A 19,731-nucleotide genomic window follows, 5' to 3' on the forward strand; every position below is an offset into this window, starting at 1 on the left:
GGTTAAGATTCATTAGAGAGTAGACCTAATTCAAATTGCCATATGACAGAAAGAAAAAAAAGACGTTTTCCAAATGAGATTTTAATAAAATTGTCTCCGATAGTTCTTCAGGCTGAGTTCATTCTGTTTTCATTGTGTTTAAAGAAAGAAATATGCAACAAGAGTAAAGATTTCCACCGTGCTTCATATCTTCCAGCAGACCAAGGTTAATGGAATGATTTACAAAACATGCATTCACTGAGGTGATTATTGATTCTTGTCAAATTCAGCACGAGTGGGAAAATATGAACTGTGAGTCATCTTCAAAGCAAAACGAAGAACTCCGCTACAGAAGAGGCCCTGAATGCCTTTCAGAGGTGGAGAAGGAAGGAGTGAACGTATTGTGCTGCTTACACTTAGATGGGGCAGCAGCCCTTTTGTTGAAACACAAAAGAAGTGCTCCCCGACCTCGTCAATAGATGGCACTCTTTACCTTGAGCACGCCACTTGAGCTCATACTCTGTAGCCCTTCAATCACATTCCCTTTTCAGCTGTCTCTTCCGTCTACATGCAATAAAACCCCATTGTCCTACACTTAGTAGTTTAGCACATCGAGCGGATGCATAATAAACCACTAGTCAGGTTCCTTGGTTAGGTTTGCTTTCGCAGGCCCTTTTCAGTCTGAATTTAAAATTTAGGATTTGCTTCCTTCCCCCCTTTTTTTGTTCTGCATGCTGTTTTGTGAGTCAATGTTTCTTCATAGCTCTTAAAACCTTTTCACTAAATTCAGTATTCATTGAATATAACATAAACTGTCAGCCATCGGTGGCCAAGGCTAGTGAATATTGAGAAGGTGTGTGCACTGAATATGTAGAGGTGTGTGTGTGCTCCTGAGCGTGTGTGTGTGTGTGTATGTGTGTGTGTGTGTGTGCTGAATATTTACAGGATGGACCTTGACTTTGTGGGTGCGCATGTGTATTTGAGTGTGTGAAATAGAAATAGAGAAATGTTTAGTGTATTGCTGTAATGCTTTTAGGGCCACGCACCATGCTGTGATGGTAGTGGTGGGACAGATTGAATAGGAGGAAGCTAAAACCAACAGCAGAAAGGATGAAATACAGAAAAGAAAATCTACACTTAATAAAACCATGATTAATTCATGGTTTTGCAGCATCCAAACTGTTTAAACTGAAGCCCTAGGAAAATTGAAGCGGCAACAGGAATTGCTAAATATTCAACGATGCACAAACACTTTTATTTGTGTGTGTATGTGCACGTATGCGCCCTACCTTGGATTTTTCTTTTTTTTTTCTCATGAACCTCAAGGTGAAAGTTTGCTATGACTCTCAATAATCAATAAAGATGTGAAAACTTGAGGTGGGGATCAAATTCGCATTCAAGGCATTAGTCTCGAGGTGACCTCAGTGACACATCTAACCAGAGGAGGCCACAGAGAGAGCAGCTGCATAGGTTGACCATTTACCCAAACCCTCCTATTTGCACCCAAACACAATTAGGCAAAGGTACACACACACACACACATATATCTGAAACACGGAGGCAGATAACATTTTTAAAAAATATTTAAAAACAGACTAAATCATATAAAACAAACTGCAGCACAAATAGCAGCACACATGCACCAGGTGTTTCAGACTTTAGACAAATAGATAAGATCGAGGGTATATTAGTAGGGATTGATGACCAAATGCTAGCAAAATCTCCACATTAAATGAAGATCCAAAGAGGATTCTGGATTTCTTGACACTTCTTAGCAGAATAAGGAAGAATAGCAGTCCATATTTCGATGTTTGGGGGCCTTTTGCAACCCGTTTTTAGTGGCTTCATGAGGTAAGTTATGACATTAGTCCACAATCTAAGATCTTGGGTCCCTCATTCTCTCACTCTCTTGACCCTTTTATACTGGCTTCACAATTTAAGGTATGACATTAGTCCATAATCTAACTCTCTCGATCTCTCCCTCTCAACACCTTCATATGAGCTTCAAAGCTCATCATACAGCATCAGCCTATAATCACAGATCTGCGATCAGATTACCCTGCTCTCACAGCTAACCTTTAACATGAGAAGGATGAAAACCCAGCTAACCCTGAATCAGTGGTTGGGGCTAGGCTGGGCCCTGCCTGGCCCTCATAAAAGCTTCATAAGGCTTCATAGGGGCTTCCTTTGGCTTTGTTGGGGGATTCGTAGCAGGCTAAGGTGCTCCCGAGAGATGTCCCAAAGCCTCCCAAGACTCTTTCTCTCTCTTTAAGAAGTTTCATGGGCTTGCAACACTGCTTTTGGGTATAAGCCAAAAGGTGCAGGCACACAGCTGCACACCGTCATGCACACAAATACACCACAAGATAAAAAAAAAAAAAAAAAAAATCGCATGCACACAACAGTGAACACTCACAAAGACTAAACTAACATACACACATAGAGTCTAAAACTCACACACACATTTCACCCCAACACACTCCCCTCTTGCTCTCTCCTCTTCGCTTTATTTACAATCCTCTGGCAGTGGTACAAGGGCCCGGGGCTATAACACACGGCACCTAATGCTCAAACTGCCAGGTAATCTCATGTCTGACATCCCCCTTTGATAGAAACTGATCAATAGACTCTTGTAAAGGAGTCATTTTCTCTGATGTTTCTACCAACCACTTCTCTCTATCTCTAGCTTTCTCCCCTTCTCTCTCTCTCTCTCCCCCCCCCCCTTCTCTTTTATTAGCCATACATTTATAATTCATATTTCAGTGGGGCTGAGTTTGCTCTGAGACAAAGGGGGTGGGGGGGGCGGCTTCTTTGTGTAATAAAGAACAATGGTGGAGAAATGATGGGGAGAAATGCCAGTGTTTGCTGCTGGTTCCGGTGAACAACAGTTTTGGGGATCGATAGAGTGTGAAATGGGATTATAGCTAGTAATAGAGGTGAATTGGAGGAGAGAGGCCTGTGCATGTGTGCGTCCAGGGATCCAGATTGGATAGCAGCGCACACACACACATTCGCACACACGCGCACACACACATTCACACACACCCATGCAGACAATAATGATTTCATCATCTTTAGGTAGATGCACATCAGCAGCACAGAGGAGTGGTAATATCACATTTCTGTTTTTGTGGGAGTGTGGAAATATGGATATTGTGTTTTTGTTTATGCGGTTATTTCATTTGTTGTCACACAGTATCACATTTATTTCACATTACGGCCGAGCTTACAACACATCTTATTTAACGTGTAAGATGACACTATCAGTCAGCCCTTGCTTGAATTTTACAGCTAGGTGAATGCAAACATTTTTCCCCTTAATAATTAACCAGCCATTTAGATTACACCAAAAACAATTTCCTTTGGAACTGATTAGCTCCATAGTGAATTTCTTTCTTATTTCGGTCTCTTTTGAGGCCAGTAAATGTGTTAGACGTTGCAATATGTGTCTCCTTCAGATTATCCACATATGCTGTGAGTGCTATATCACTGGTATACTCTTAGCATCACATGCAGTTTATTAAGTGTTGTGTGATTCACTCTCTGGACTCACTATTTTGTGAGTCTGAGGTTGAGAATCATACAGAAAATACATGCTGCCAAAGAGTGACAAAATTTGACACATACAGTCATGTGCCAAGTTTAAGGACGTTTTTTCCTTCTCTCTCTCTCTCCTTTTTAATCACCCTCTTCTTTCTCATCTCTGCATCCTCTCCTGACACAGTCTGATTGAATCCAGCTGCCTTCAGACACTTTAATCTCATCCATGTGACACTTCCCTGGTTCCCAACTCATCCTCCCATCCTCTGTTTTTTTTCCTCTTTTCACATTCCCTCTATCTGGCCAGAGAGACCTTTTAACATAACACCCATCACATCCCAGCTAAAGTTATGTATATGCCCATTTAACTGTATGAGTCAGGTAACATGTTACCAGTGTCACATCACCAAACAAATAAAGGGCTTTGATAGAGACCAGAAAAATGTCAATTCCATAATAATTCATACATCAGCAGTAAAGATGATATGGGACTCGTCCGATTATAGCTTTTTGAAGTTGTTACTGGCTGCAACCAGGCTGATATTTCAGTTTATTCTTATTTACCAGATGAATAATTCTGTAATTTTACAGAATTCCAAAAGCAGAGACAGACAAATTACTGGATATTGATACGACAATGTGATTAATAAAGTATATAGAATTACGTTTAAACATATTAAATATGTGATTATGGTGAATGTTGTCTGCTGACAAGCATTTATTCCACTAGCATGTTTTTTTTCTTCATCATTTTATAACTCTTTGTGTACAGCAAATCTGCATTCCAACCTGTTCATTTTTACAATCCACTCCATCCGAGACCAGATCTACTGTTATCAAGCAACAAAAAGAATTATCACCACTCATGGCAATGTTTTCAAAATACAGAAAGAACCTTGACAAGGGCTTCATGTTAATAAAAAGGCCTTTTGTTCCTGACAGTAATTTCTCAAGCTGACTCCTCACCCAGTCTATTCAGGCCACTGCTATATCCAGGTAAACAATACCCCCTTTGTTATAATAATGCATCTTTATTCTTCTTAAGTCATTACAATAGGCTCTGCGTTGCTGGATTGTATTTGCTGAAGGTAAAAGCTGAATAATATGTGGTTTTGTGTAGAGCGTAGAGTTGAGGGAATGCGTTTTGATCACAGACAAAGGCCAAGCTACACAGCGTTGTCCTTCTGTCTCTATCTTGTTAATGAGCAGTATTCACCGAGAAAGCCAGCCACTGTCTGCCACAGAGAGAGACCTCAGATTCATCTCTCTGCGGACAATAGGTGATTGTCTGTGTGTGTGTTTGTACCTCGGAGAGCAAGTGTATGTATGTGCTAATTAAAGCAGTGGGAGTTGGGAGAAATGGCTGTGTGTGTGTGTGTGTGTGTGTGTGTGTATGCGTGTGTGTGTGTGTGTGAGGTGTTTGCTTGGCGTGACCGTAGATGTGTACGTTAATTCTTAATGAGACATTTCTGTGCCCAGAGAGACCCAACTATCAGCATTCCCACACTGACACACTACTACAAAGGCCACCATCGGGCATGCACGTACGCACGCACGCTTGCACATACACACACACATAAACCAGATCATTACCATACAGCTAAAGCAGTGCACCATTAAATCAAACTTCAATCTACAATGTGAGTGTGTGTGTCTGAGTTGTAGTTTGCATGCAGGCAGCTAGTAACTGAATCACCACATTGCTGTACCACTGCTGGCTAATTTGATCTAACTGATTGAGCTAAAAGCAGTGTGGCTAGTTCTTCAACAAAGGGCAGGGCATGCCATACAGCTCTTCCAGAATATGATAGGTTTCTGATGGGCAATGTTGCCCAAAAGTTCAGTTGTAGACAAATGTTCATAACCAGTGAAGAAGAAAAGCAGGGCAACTAGCTGATCACAGTTCCCTGAGATAAAATCTCAAATCTTGACATTAAAAACATGTTGACATTTTTGCTTGAACAGCACTTGTTTGATTGCACAGGTGCATGGGCTATGACTCAAAACTAAATTATTTGGCTGTAGAATAAGAAATTGTATATAAATATATGAACTGTACTTGGTGTATTTGGTTGACATGAAAGTTTTTTATTGATGGATAAATAGACAGATGGATTAAATGAGTAAATAATGGATTCATTGTCTGATTGCTACCTGTCAATTGGTGCTTGCTGCGTAGCTCCTCCAGTTCTTCGCTCAGCTGCCTGATGTAAGTGCTTAGGCCCTGTTTTTCTCTGATGGCGGTCTTCATCTTCTCCTCCTCCTCCTGTAACTCCTCCTGAAGCCTCTGCACCTCTCCTCTCTGCACATCCGCCTCCCTGCTCCGTTTTGCAGCCTCCCGCCAGGCCTCCTTCAGCTCCTCTTCTGACTGCCTGAGGAGTGTCATGCGTACCTGCAGCATAAGCAAGGGTAAAACAGGAATGAGTGACTATATTTTCATGCCCATGCATGTGAGGTGTTTTTTTTGCCCTGTCCAGACCAGGTATATTACCAGACTATCTAGAATGCGCTTTCTCACCTGGCATCAAAAGAAGCTGAAAATGTGTTTTGAGTGACCATGTATTAATTGATTTTCCTGCCCCACTTGCATTTGCTTTTATCCATGCGAAACCTTGACTGACACTTTTTTTTTTTTTTAATGCTCACACGTCACATACTGTATGGCATGTAGACACGTGTCCCTGATGACTTGTGAATGTGGCTTGAACAGTTGTATTCATTGTGTCCGTAATGTGTCCTGGGGGAGTTCAAATGCATACTGAAAGATGTCTTCACGTGATTGGGTTGAACAAAATGCTTTTTAGGGCTAATTCTGAACAATGCGTCTGTGTAAAAGATTTACATATTAACAGAACAAATGCACTATTAAATAAACAACATATTTTTACACTCTTTCAGTACCTTCAAAATCACTGCCAATAGCTCTGAAATCAGCATATGTAGCGTATTTTATGACAAAGCATTCATGTAAAGCATTAAATTCTTGTGAAATTATGTATATATGCATAATAAAGATCAATAGTGTGTATATGCATAATTCATGTGACAAATGTAGATGTAGCCCTCAATACATGTGTCCTTACATGACACAGATTCATTATGTGATATTCCACAGGGAAGTAGGCTGAAAGAATGGCCGAGACCTGACAGCAAGAGGAGAATATATGACACTGTGTTTTCTCAAAGTGTGTATTTGTGAGACAAAAAAAAAACAAAAAACGTGCGTGCATACATATGATCTTGGTAAGCAAGACATGTGTATCACTTCTATGTGCCAGAGGACCAACAAATTAATGTGTAAAATCAAATGTTCCCCTTCCACCCACGCACCTACAGCTACGCACAAGTGCATACACACATGCAAGAATGATGTGTCGATGACTGCCAGCAATGTTGGCACTCTGCCAGGCTACAGTCACCACTTTGAGTAATTTGAATATTTAGTGTCCCATTGAGCTCTTAATTGGAGTCAATTTCACCAGCCTTGGCACCTTTTGGTGCTTTAATTAATGGTGAGGCAATTTGTTTCTGCCAGGCAATCACAGGAAAATCACAAGTGGTGGGTGTGTGGTGCCGGTGGAGGTGGGATGAGTACTCCTCTTTAGAAACTTGAAATTGAAGCTCATGTTCTTAGCCCGAGATGCATGCATAGGCAGCATTTAAGGACAATGGAGGAGGCCCCTGAATTCAAAAGTAAAGGTCAAAATAACACGGCTCTCTCTAAATTAGAGGACAGGTCAGCAGATACGCATTACTTTAATACCTTTTGGGTGTCCGCCAGCTCAAGCTCTAAGTGTGCTACTTCGTTTTTCAGACGTGTCACTTCCTGTTCCAGCTGGCTACGATTGCTCAGGTGTGCATGGTGGGATGCAGCGAGGCTTCTCCTCAGACCTTCTTTTTCCTGGGATCTACAAAAAGGACAGCAAAGAGTGACTATTACGCTTGAATTCCTGTAGAACACACTGTACTAGAAAACAAAATAAAAGAGAAAAATAAATCGGATAAGAGATTAGCTAAATTAAAAGAAATTACTTGAACAGATTATGTTAAATTTTCCACGCAACATGCGGTATGCTACTGTGTGTCATTTCACAAGCAGACTGTTAAAAGAGAATGAGAGAGAGTATGGGGGGGTGGAGGCAGATGGGAAGGGCATGAGAGGAGAGACAAGGACAGGAACCAGGATCAGCAGAGGAGAATGAGAGTTTTATAGACTCCGTTATTACTGTCTCTCCAGCTCTGACTTCATCTGAAGAATAGCCTTTTCACACTCCGCAATGCGCTCAACCTGCTCAGTACAGCGCTGAAACACACACACACAGATACAGACACACCCACATAGACACAAAAAAAATGTAGATTAAGGTATGTATGTTAGTGTAAATCTGAAACAGACTTTGTGTAACTGCATTCAGATGAATCTGTGCTATTTTTGAATACAACTATAAAGTACAAACACATTTGTATGAACACATTTTATCTCTCAGTTGTTTTCTCTGAATGTAGTGTAAATACTCTAGTGAATAGGAATGGTTTAATCTGTAATGTGTTATCTTTACGTGTAGGAACTACAGTCTGTGACCTTACCTTCTGTAGCTGCTGTTTGTGTCTTAGCAGGCTGAGATACTCGTCATCAGAATGAGAATGACCCTGCTGATAAAGTCGTAGGTCGCATTCCAGCATCTGTTTCTGTGTTGAGAGAGCAAGTGAAACAGGTAGAGCAAATAACATTTTAAAAAACAAACATATTTAAATAGTAATTTTTAAATATGCATCACATACTGACTGAAACCAAAACGACTCGTAAAAAAACAAAGTCACAAATGGGTGCGTTTATAATGAATGGCATTTCAACAGATTATATGCATTTTGGTTTACTAATAAACGACAAATGACACTGATGTGCCATTAAGGAAACACATCGTTATGTATTACATTCATTTGTGTATTGATTTGTTGCAGAGCACAGAGATGTATGGCCTCAACACAACTAACTCCACTCTCAAAAGTGAATGTAGTCTGGGGAAAGTACAATAGGCAATAACACCTAAGAATTTTAGCAATATCTCCATGCAAAAAAAAAAAAAAAGAATACAAAAAAAGAATAAATAAGAGAACATTGCCTGTGTTTATTGTGAAAAAAAAAAAAAACTGCTCAATGTATCACTACTTTCAGTTGTTGTCTATTAGCTGCTGTCCTTTATATAGGAAAATCAAGTGTCTAATTAAAAAATATCTTTGTAGGAAAGGCAAGAAATTCTACTTGTCTTCTAGTATTCATCTTTATGTTACAGTGAAACATTCCCTTGCCATGAATGGACTAGAATAGAGATACAATTCTCAAGCTGCTATGTAAGGTTCTGCTTATTATTTCCTTTTGGACTCAATATGAAAAGCTATAACTTGTACATTAATTTTATATTATTTTTTTATTTGAAAACTATTTTACTTTTCCTTGTAAACAGGGAATGAAGACATTAGTGACTTTAGGGTTAGCTGAGCCCTGGCATGAGGTAGAGAATTAGCAGGACGTGAAGGGCCATAAGAGCTCCTAACCTCTTGATAGGCACCTCACAATCAAAGTCATTAGCCAGTGTAATAAAGGGCCTGAGATACAGCCATTTTTCAACAGCCTAACTCTTTTATAACCAACAGATTAAAGTTGATTGGATTAAAATGACATTCTGCCCGTCTGACCTTGGTGGCAGCAGTTAAGTTCATCCAAATTAAATTTCTCCGTAATAAAGATGATTCATTTGTTGCCTGACGTAGTAAATATAAAACAGAAAGAAAAGGGAGAAAAGATTAAGACACACACGCCACGGCACACAAAGGAATATACCCATGCATGAACTCACACAACATTAATGGAGCAGGCTAGCACCGGGGGAAACACACCCAAGAAAACAGAGACACCCATCTAGCCTAAACATTAGGACATTCAATCCACATCTTCTTGTTGAAAACTCAGGTAATGTCGCATGAAAACTGCAAAACTGCATCCTTGAAAAGTTGCAACTAATATGAATATTGAAATAATACGGTTTTCTTATTTTAAATTAAAAGACTGCCCCCAGTGGCTATTGGACTGATCACATCACTAGCTATGCTCACATGGAAATTCTACAAGGATTTAACCTCTACAATGAAAAAAATGTCATTTTCAAGTGTATCTTAATAACAGGACTGCTCATTACTGGCACACATCAAAAAATAGGGTCTGCCCAGAGGGTTAAATGACAACCTCTGTACTGTATTTGTGTTTTTGTATGTGGATTTATGCCTGTGGCTGCATTTGCAAATGTGTACATCCTAACCTGTTGTTTGAGTGTGTCCACCTGCTCCTGCATGGATCCTATCAGGCCTTTGAAGTGATCCAGTTTTTGCTGACTCTCCCTCAGTAGGTTCTGATTGGCCTGGAGCTCATCCGTCAACTGGTCAAGGGCCTCCTGCGAGCTCTCCCATTGGCCAACCTTTTCCTGGTACCGCTGTTCCAGCTCAGCTTGCTCCCTCTTCACTGAATGAGTTGCTAATTGGGACTCTCTTAGCTGCCAATTAAACACAGAGAGGAAGGCAAAAGCAGAATTTAAGATTGTGGTTTCATTCAGGACTAAAGACATGTCACACAAAACTTGCAGAATAACTCTGGAGCTAGTACTGATATCGACCATCATCTACCTGTTGCTGTGAATACTGTTGTTCTTCTTCTAAAAGGTCCACCTGGCCTTGCACCCGATGCACCTTCTCTATTGCTGCAGTGTACTTTTGTTTAAAAATTGCCACTGTTTCTTTCTGTTCCTCAGCTTGCAAAGTGGCATTTTTCAGCTCCTCCTTGGCTTCTTTCAGCTGCTGATGAAGAAGTTCCATCTCATCCTCCTGCTTCTTTAGCTTCCCTTCAAAAATCTCAACCTGAAAGCAAACACAGTCATATGTACATTTGTATTAAACCGCTGTACCCTAAAAGTTTGTCAGAATGACATTACATTTTAAAGGAGAGTAGTATTTTGACTTCCCTCATGTATAGATACCCTTGAGAAAGTTTGCTCAACATCTACCAATTGTGAAAGTGTGGAGTGATTGAATGTGTTGAAAATAACTGATGATTAAAGCAGCGGGAAGCCTTAATGTATGCATAAATAAAGAAGAATGAATAAGCATAGAAAAATGTTGAAATGATTACAGCAACAACAGTTGTCATTATTATCATATTGCTACGAAATCAGGAAAACATAATACTTTACTCAATGCTTCACCATGACTAAATGTGCCTGAAAAATAGAGAAAAACAGATATATGCTAGTTTGTCTAACATGGTGCCATATACTGTGCTGCTCTACAGTAACCTCTTTCATAATGAAAGGGGAACCCAGGAAGTGAAACCAGGCTTAATCCCGGTGTTACACTAGGAATCCTACCATAGCTCACCTTTCAAGGGGAGAGGTTGAGAAAGTTAAACCCGCTCTAACACTCATCTCGAGTTCATCCACGTTAATCCCACTGTAATCTGGATCTGAACATGAAGGTTTACGACTAATGACAGCCAACTAGTTAGATTTCAGTGGTTCACCGTGGCTTGGTTTAACCAGGGATTAAACGGGCCCATCCAGGACTAACGTTCGGTAGAAGGGAGCATGACTGAGTAGAAAACTTGCTTGTGCAAAGGAAGAAAGAGACTCAAACTAGAAGAGAGGAGAGGATGGAGGGGGGCACCATCAACTTTCAGTCTCGACTTCAGAATCAAAAACTGAACAACTTGTGTAGGTGTAAGAGTGTGTGTGTGTGTGGACTGTTTAAAACCACTGACCCAGCCCATGTACACTTGAATTTAATCAAGTATGATCGTGTACGTTTTCCCCAAGGTTACCCAAGGTAACAGTCTAACTTTGTAACACACACAGACAACATAAAGTAGGGCGTCATGTGCCAACTTTACCTATTATAGCAATCTATGTTACTTTCTCCCTCTCTGTCTTTCCTTTTAACATATCTACTACCCTACAGTCCAAACACTGATGGCGGATTTAGCATTTCTTCCTGTCGCTGGATGAAAGGCCTCATAACAAGGCTTAATGGGAACTCTATGGCTTTTTTGTGGCCATAATCAGGAGCTTGTGCTTTGGGGAAACAAACAACCCTCATTAAACATGATGGAAAACACATCGTTTTGACCCTCATGACCTGACGAACCTCATTTGGCCTGCCATTTGAGTATTCATGGCTGTCACATGAATACCCAAGTCGACCCTTGGTTGATAATAACCTTATTCTTCTCCTCTTTTTTTTCCCCTCAATCTCTTGGTCTATGTTTCCCTCTCTGTATTCATATTTGGATCCAATTGGATGTGAGAGGTTGACAAACAAAGGGGTCATCTTGTCTCGTTTGGTAATTCAGATGATGAAGATGGGGATATATGTAAGTTGACTGCAAAATAAAGCTTGTCTGCTGTAAACGGGACACTTTGTTGTTCCTGGCAGAAGACTCTGACTATTTGATTGTCTACTGTGATTTAGATCACTGGGACTCATAAATGCATTTGATTTTTACTTTTCATGTTGTTCACTGGATTAACACAGTAGATTGCTTTGCTGGGGCATTGTGGCTCATCTGATTGACAACTGAACGGAGAAAAAAAAAGACCAGCCTCCTCTGCGGCTATGTGCTGCTGACTTAAACTCTCCTTGAGCTTTCCTGACCTCCGACTCTCAGTCCTCAGGCCTGCTCTGCATTTGGCTGAGCTCAGGTTTGTTTGGCTTCAATTGGCTGTGAAGCCAGGACGCTCCAGCTTTCTGCATCAGTCTTGTGAGCCTGTTTCACAGCTTCCAGGTCAGAGTTCAACTAATCTATAAATTTCACTAGAGATTTCACCTGTAGGGGAGGTGGTGATGAGCGAAGGTGAAGAGGAGAGGAGTAAATTCTTCCTTACCTGTTGCTGACTAACACGGAGCTGATCGTGTAGCTGTTGTTGCTCTTTCTTCTTCTGGTCTTTAAGGTGCTCTATATCTCTGACCTTTCTGCTTAACTGACAGGCCTCTTCCTGGTGTCCTCTGACTTTGTGGTTCAAGTGTCTTACCTCATCCTCCAGCGCTGCCACCTAAGCAAGAAGAAAGAGAGAGAGGAAAACTGACAGAGATGGAAATGGAACAATTTTATGTAGGCATACAAAGCACACACAGACAGAAAAAATGGAGAGGGGGCGGCAGTAGCCTAAAAGTGAGCGAATAAGGCTTGAGTCAGAGAGTTTCCCAGTTTAGTCTCAGGACCAGCTGGGAAAATGTGGGCACAAGCAGACATGAATGAGTAACGATTCCCCTTTCCTGAGCTCCAACTTTCGAGGAGCCTTTGAGCAAGCTGCTACACCTCCCACTGTTCTAATGGAACTGCTCAGTAGCCAACAGTAGAACTGGTTGCTGGTTTGGGCACTTCCCTCGAGTGGATGTGTGCAACTCTGTGGGTGTAAAGCAGGGCACTGTTGGCCAAAAAAACAAACACAAAAAACACAAGGGCGCTCACTCAACCTAGCCTCAGCATATGAAAAGGAAAAATGAAAAACAAAAAATAGTAAGACAGCTTTAAGATCCTTTGTAGTACTGCCTAGAATGGAATTCAAGTCCCGAGACAAAAACACAGAAACAAATCTGGATAACCAAACCTGGTTCTCATGCCACACAGCTGAGAAATAGGTTTAAAGTTCTCATTCTTAAAAGGGCTATGATCTTTCCTCCATTGTAAATTGTTCAACGAAATCTTTTAAAATTGCAATACTGTAACCTGGAAATATACTCAGATCTCAAACAGATAATCAGAAATACAGTCAGAAAGGCCCTGATAATAACATAAAAAGATATAAATGATAGGAAAAGCGTAAATCAATATCGGTTACAGACACAAACAAGCCACACCTGTTCCTGTGTCCCTTGATACTTTTTTTCCGCTGTCTTCATTTCACCTCTTAACTGCAGGATTAACTGATTTCTGCTTCGAACCTAAACACATAGAAATTGCACTTACAACTAAATTCCAATAAACTACATATGTTGGCATTTTAGCCCATTGTGTTCCTTTAGTTGAAGACTTGGTTGACATACACATGTGCACACACACACACACACACACACACACACACACAAACACATGAACACATGCAGACAGAGGCAGACAAGGATGGACCTCCAGGTGCGAGATGTGGAGTTTCTCATGGCTCAGAGCCAAGTCAGCCTCCAGTCTCTCTTTGGTTTGGTTTAGGTGGACGCACTCTCTGCCCTGGTCCTCCATCTTGGCTCTCAGCTCATCCCTCTCCTGGTACAGTTTTTCCAAATCCTTCTGTCTCTGGAGCAACTGGGAAACGTGCAGCGAAATTAAGCCACTCAATCAGTGCCACAAAATAATTGTACAACAGAAAACCCACCATAGCACAAAAAGGAGCTTTAAATAAGACTATAATAATATAATTTAAATTCTAGGATCACTCAACTTTATCTAATGTACCATAAACAAAATGTATAATTACCCTGATTCTGATTTTGATTGAATTATCCAATAAATATTCCAGTAGCTGCATTTATTTGATAATGGAATGAACAATCAAATTTTATGTCTTTTAACACAGTTAACATTAATATGAATCATGAGCATTAAAAAAGATCAGTTTATTCAATAATGAAGCTGCTGTTTTTACCTCTTTCTGACAATCAGAGCGCTGCTTCTTACTCTCTGCAAGCTCTTTCACCAGCACACATATCTTTATCTCCCTCTTCTGCATCTGGAAGACCAAAAAAATATGTTGAAGGATGTTCTTTTAATTGCAAAACACAGATGCTCTTTTTGATGTTAGTTTGACAAAGTAACATTATGTTATGTCATATCTCATTGCCTCATTGGCAACACAAACTATATCTCAGGAGACAGGGGAACTTAGGTCACTGTTTACAAAACTAGAGATAAAATTTTCCAGTCTTGTTGTCATATTTGTGTTTAAGGTAACGGTGGCGGTGGGCGGATGGCGCTACGTGCAGAGAAACGGTTGTTTATACATCTCTCGAGTATACAGTATGTCTGACAAGTGGTTGTGTTTGTCTGTTTCCTTGGTGACCTTCCCTAATTACCCACTTCACTTCTATGCCAAATGTGTGTGTGCATGTTTGCACGTGCTTTCATGTGGGTGTAATTCCTCACAAGTTTGCTGGGGAAATGTTTTCTTACTTTTTTTTTTTTTAATCTTCTATCTGCGTTCCCTGAGTCTGCGTCTTGTCAAGGTTTCTCTGTTTGAGGTCAGTCAAAATAAGCATTTGCCTCTATGTTCTGTCTATTTTGTCAGCACTTATGTCCTTATGTAAATTCCTTTAATATGTTCAGGTCTTTCCTTTAAGCTTCTAGAATTTGAAATGAGAACCAGATCACCTCCAAAAATGAACAACTTTATTTCCATATTCGGGAGTTAAGGGACCCAGGGCACTGTTGTAACATATAGGTCAGTTAATTTACTGTATATAGATACTGAATACCATGGGGCTGAGACCAAACTCTTATCTTACTCCACAATGCAAAAGTAAGAATTAAAAAAAAAAAAAAAAAGCGCTTTTCAGTGTAATTTGCACTGCACATGCATTAACGTACACGCCACATACACGCTGACACAGTTTCCAGTTTTGATTTATATATATATACGCTACAGTCCTTCATGCCGGATTGAGTCAAATGCTCACTCTCTCTTTCTCCAGCCCTCTCCACATTCTGTCCGTCCTGCATGATCCAGGGATTGTTTTGACCAGAGTTGAGGGCTCGTTTGTAACTGTCCGGGGGGATTGATGGAGTTAACTTGGCTCTTTGACCTCTCACCTCTGGCTGTCAGCGGCCAGGGCTCGCAGGCACACTAAACCTGAGCTACGGCAAGGGGAGAAGAAAAAAAAAAACAAAAAAAAAACTACTGCATACATACTGTCATGCACGTAGCAAATGAGCACTCACGTAAACACACACTCATACAAATACCTCGTACCCTAGACAGGAATAATACAGGTTTTGTTTTGCATTCCTCAGATAGTCATCAGATAAAATAGTACAAATGTATTTGCACAAACACACAAAAAAAAGTGACCACAGCATTTATTCATGTTACAAAAACTTACCAACGGAAAATACAACACTCACTTTCTGCCAATTTTTAAAACTTAGCTTGATTTATCTTTGAGTGTGTGTGAGTGTGCGTGCGTGAATTCCCAATGTGAGCGTGTGATAGGCAGAATGGATGTTGATAAACACCGGAGGATGTCGTGTCAAAACAGACAACTTGTCAAAACGACACGCTAACTAGGTCAATCACAAAGTTTAAGAAGAAACTTTGGAGTGGAGCTTTGGTTTATGCATATCTCTATGTGGATGTCTACGTGTGTGTGATAAGCTCCTGAACGAATCTGCAGGAGGGGACCTCCAATATCGAAGGTATTTTTAAATCAATGAGCTCTTAAGTGTATCTCAGTCTAATGTGTTCACACATACGAGCACACACAACACTCAGTGCAGATAGAATCCCTACTGACAGGCAATGACAAGATAAAGGGAGGGAGAAAAAAGGGGGGAGAGGACGACAGGAGGGGGAGAAATATTTGAACAGTTGGGGGTGGAGGGTGGTGATGGGGGTGGGGGGTGGGGGGATGAAAGGGAAAAGTGGCAAGGCAAGAAAAGAAATGAGCAATAAGTGAGATCAAGAGAGAAAGCAGGGAGAGAGAAAAATCAGTAAGCTATTCTGATGGTTGTAAAGCATTGTGAGCAGGACCAATGTTTGTCCAAGTCCAACCTTGAAGGCTTGAACAACCACAATTCTGCTTATGTTCCACTGTAGCGCGCTCTTCTCTGTGTCCTTTCATTCTTGTTTGCCCCCCCACCCCACACACACACACACCCACCAGTGTCTCTTGTACAATTCAAATAATATGCAATTTGAATTACCCAGCATGCTTTAAAGAATAACTATGAGTCCATACTTTTTAAACTGAAGTCCCCAGTGGGGAAGTTAGAGTCCTGCTATGATAAGTTCATGGCCTAAGGTAGAAGGAGTAAATTTTAGTAAACCTAGCACACTTATATTTCAGCATAGTCCCACTCAAGCAGTTGTGGAGCATACAGATTGGTAGAAGTTGGTGTCTTGGACCTCAAGAAAGTGGTCCACAGCAGCAATTGACATTATCATTACTGTCAAAATGGCGACCACTGATCTCTCTTTTCATCTTGAGGAAGAGGTGGTAGTCTGAGGTGCCAAATCAGGTCAAATCAGGCCAAGGACCCCCTTGGGCGATAAGCCCTTGAGACCGAGGTAGTGGATGACTGTTTTTTCAGACATTGCTAACTTGCAATTTTCAATTACCCGAAACAGAAATATCACAAAAGTTACTGACTTCAAACTTTTGTGCATAATCATGCACATGCATGTAACTCATCTCTTTCTAACTCAGGCCACGATCTTATCAATCACACCTTGTATAGATAGATAGGAGTGTTCACAATAACTTAAAAAGACTGCATGAGTAACACAACAAGCTCTCGTGCTACAATAAAATGGAATAAAAATGCGGAATACTTCCAGTAATTGTGTCATAAGTCACCTTATGAATTATGAAATGTCAACCCAAGCCCACAGAAACATCACATGAGTCCAGTCAACCAAGAGCTCCTGTCCTTGTCAACTGTCTACATCCATGTCCCTGTCAACTTCACCAGCAGTTTCAAGTGAATTTTAGTTAAAAAGAAAAGCGTGTGGACTATTCATTCCCTACAGAAAAGGCAAACTGCTTTCCTATTCTTGTGCGCAAAGGAGCCTAAGTGAGAGGGGGAGAGAATCAGAGGGAGAGTGAATCAGCAGAGTACATTTCAGATGAAGGAGAGAGTGTTGACAGTATTTGTTCAGCTGTGCTAATGTTAGGACATTTAACATGGAGGGGAAAACACTTAATACAAAGTTCTCTCAGTTTCACTTACATTCAAGTGGAAGCAGGCACGCTCGCTTTCTTTCCAGCACACCTACTACCTACTACCACCGTCCATACAATAATGGAATGAAGTGTGGATGAGTGAATGCATGAAGTGTGTGTGTGAATGTGTGTCCATGTGAGGGTGTGTGTGTGTGTGTGTGTCCATGTGAGGGTGTGTGCGAAAGAGAGCTTGTAATAGATCAGAGAAAAAAAAAAGAAGTTTTGGTGCATAAAGCAGGGCCAGATGTGGACCAGAAACCAGATCCCTGGACGGAGTGTAATGGTCCATCAGTTGACTCAACCAATCTAAACATGAAAGACGCAACCTCACACACACACATGCACGCAGACATAGAGTATAGCTCATTGCCTACATGTGCGCAACAAGACTCACATGTGTCTTACACAGTTCTCAAGTATTTGAAAATGACTTATCCAACAAGACTGTTGTACTGAAGGAGTGAAATCTCAATGCTACATGTTGCTACCACCCTGCAGCACAACAACTGAATTAATGTTCACTCCTCCTCTTTTTTTTCATATTTTCATATAACATGAACTATAGAGCATGCAGTCTTTTAAATGTGCACTCTAAGCTGCATGACAGTCACAACAATAGCCTCAGTTATAGCCCAACAAAATCCTGACCTTAACCCTAACCCTAAAAATATTCTGAAAATGAGTATTGTTAGTGAAGAGGCTTGCCAGTGAAAAGGACTGAACCTCATGTGCTGCTTCCCTTTTTCACATATTCAAGCCCTTGAAATTCACCAATGGCTTAATGAAAAGTATCTCTCCAACCTGGTTAAATCAAGGTTAAACACAAACCAGTAAGCATTAACATATGCTTTTTTTTTGCATATCACAAAAAGGGTAGACCATAAAAAGGTCTAAAAGGCAATGTAGCATACAGACATATGATTTTTAAGTTTTACTGTAGTCCTACCGGAAAAGAAAAATCCTATTTTAGCGGAATAATCCAAATTTTGCTCATCTGTCTTTGTCAAAAGTGTGTTTTTAATAAGGCTCTAAATATCAGAACATCCCATTACCCATTATCTAAAACCTTATTATCAGCACCATTGTAGAAATAGACAATGCCTGTCACAGTGAATATTACATTTGAAAATTGAATATTTAAATGAATCCCTCACCTGTGCGACCCCTCTTATCAGTCCCATTGTGGGAAAAGACAATGCATTACATTAAAGTGAATATTATATTTCATCTCCATCCGGTAGAACCTGCTTATTTTCAGTTTAACTATTTTTTTTCCACATTGTCCACTTTGTGTAGAAAAAGTTTCTTGACCTTGTGAGCAAACAAAATTGCTGATAATGTATCAGTGTCAACAATACATAGCCAGCAACAGGAAAGTCAAATGCACTTGTTACAATAAGATGGCAAAATTGGAAAACAAGGTTTTACAAGGATTTGTAATGTAATATTTGAATGAAGACCTTGAGGAAGAAACCAATTACCTTTTTTTCAGCGGCGCGATGCACATGACTCAGTTCCTGCTGAAGACGCTCTACTTCTTTGTTGCAATGGTGCAGCTGGTCCTGGATCTGCTGTTTCTGCTCTCCTTCTGTAGCTAGACCACTTTTGGTCTGATCCAGGGTTTCACTAAGGTCCCTCAACATGAGCTCACTCATTTGCAACTGAGAGATGGGCAGAGACGACAGAAAGAAGGGGAGAGAAATGAAGAATTAGGACAGTATGTCTTGGTTGTCTGTGGTTTGAGCCTTCTCTAAAGGCTGAGAGAGGGACTAACAGATTTAGAGAGAGCTGAGGAGGAGAGGAACACGAGAAGAAGAATGGGGACCAAGGAGGAGAAGAAGGAGATGAAAGAATAATTTAGGGATGTTTGCCTCCGCTCTGTCTCCATAGCAGTGAAAGGCAACATCATAAAGCCTTTGTACCAGGCTGGGGAAACCTACAGTTACTGCTTTAACTCACAACCAATAAAACTGCTTGATTACTCATCATAAAGTCGTAGGACACTAACTTTAGACAAGTGCTTCTCAAACATTGGGGCAGGGATCACAGAGAGTCGTGGTCCTTTTTGCTACTGGCTCCCCCTCAGACAAGAGAAACAATGTGCTTTTATTAACATGGATCCTTGTAAAACATAACATTTCCTTGGCTACTACGGCACATTTCTAATGTACAAAATCATTCTGCCAGGCTCATGTACACACAATCCTGGCGTGGCTAAAAGAAGTCAGTTCATTTTGAAATCGTTAC

At 40.6% G+C, this 19,731-nt stretch overlaps 1 protein-coding gene across 1 annotated transcript in view; it reads right to left on the reverse strand.

Annotated features, from left to right (window-relative positions):
- Window positions 1-19,731, reverse strand: part of LOC121200812 (golgin subfamily A member 6-like protein 22) — an 87,458-nt gene that overhangs the window by 23,341 nt on the left and 44,386 nt on the right. Inside the window, exons 6-16 of the mRNA XM_041066317.1 lie at window positions 18,966-19,145; window positions 14,196-14,279; window positions 13,688-13,855; window positions 13,420-13,503; window positions 12,444-12,611; window positions 10,198-10,428; window positions 9,837-10,067; window positions 8,107-8,208; window positions 7,746-7,822; window positions 7,283-7,427; window positions 5,674-5,911 (exon numbers count right to left, since the gene is read on the reverse strand). Coding sequence (XP_040922251.1) covers window positions 5,674-5,911; window positions 7,283-7,427; window positions 7,746-7,822; window positions 8,107-8,208; window positions 9,837-10,067; window positions 10,198-10,428; window positions 12,444-12,611; window positions 13,420-13,503; window positions 13,688-13,855; window positions 14,196-14,279; window positions 18,966-19,145 — 1,708 coding nt within the window. The remainder of the gene's footprint in view (window positions 1-5,673; window positions 5,912-7,282; window positions 7,428-7,745; window positions 7,823-8,106; window positions 8,209-9,836; window positions 10,068-10,197; window positions 10,429-12,443; window positions 12,612-13,419; window positions 13,504-13,687; window positions 13,856-14,195; window positions 14,280-18,965; window positions 19,146-19,731) is intronic.

The sequence above is a fragment of the Toxotes jaculatrix genome, chromosome 20 (assembly GCF_017976425.1).
Source record: "Toxotes jaculatrix isolate fToxJac2 chromosome 20, fToxJac2.pri, whole genome shotgun sequence".
NCBI classification, from domain to species: Eukaryota; Metazoa; Chordata; class Actinopteri; family Toxotidae; genus Toxotes; species Toxotes jaculatrix.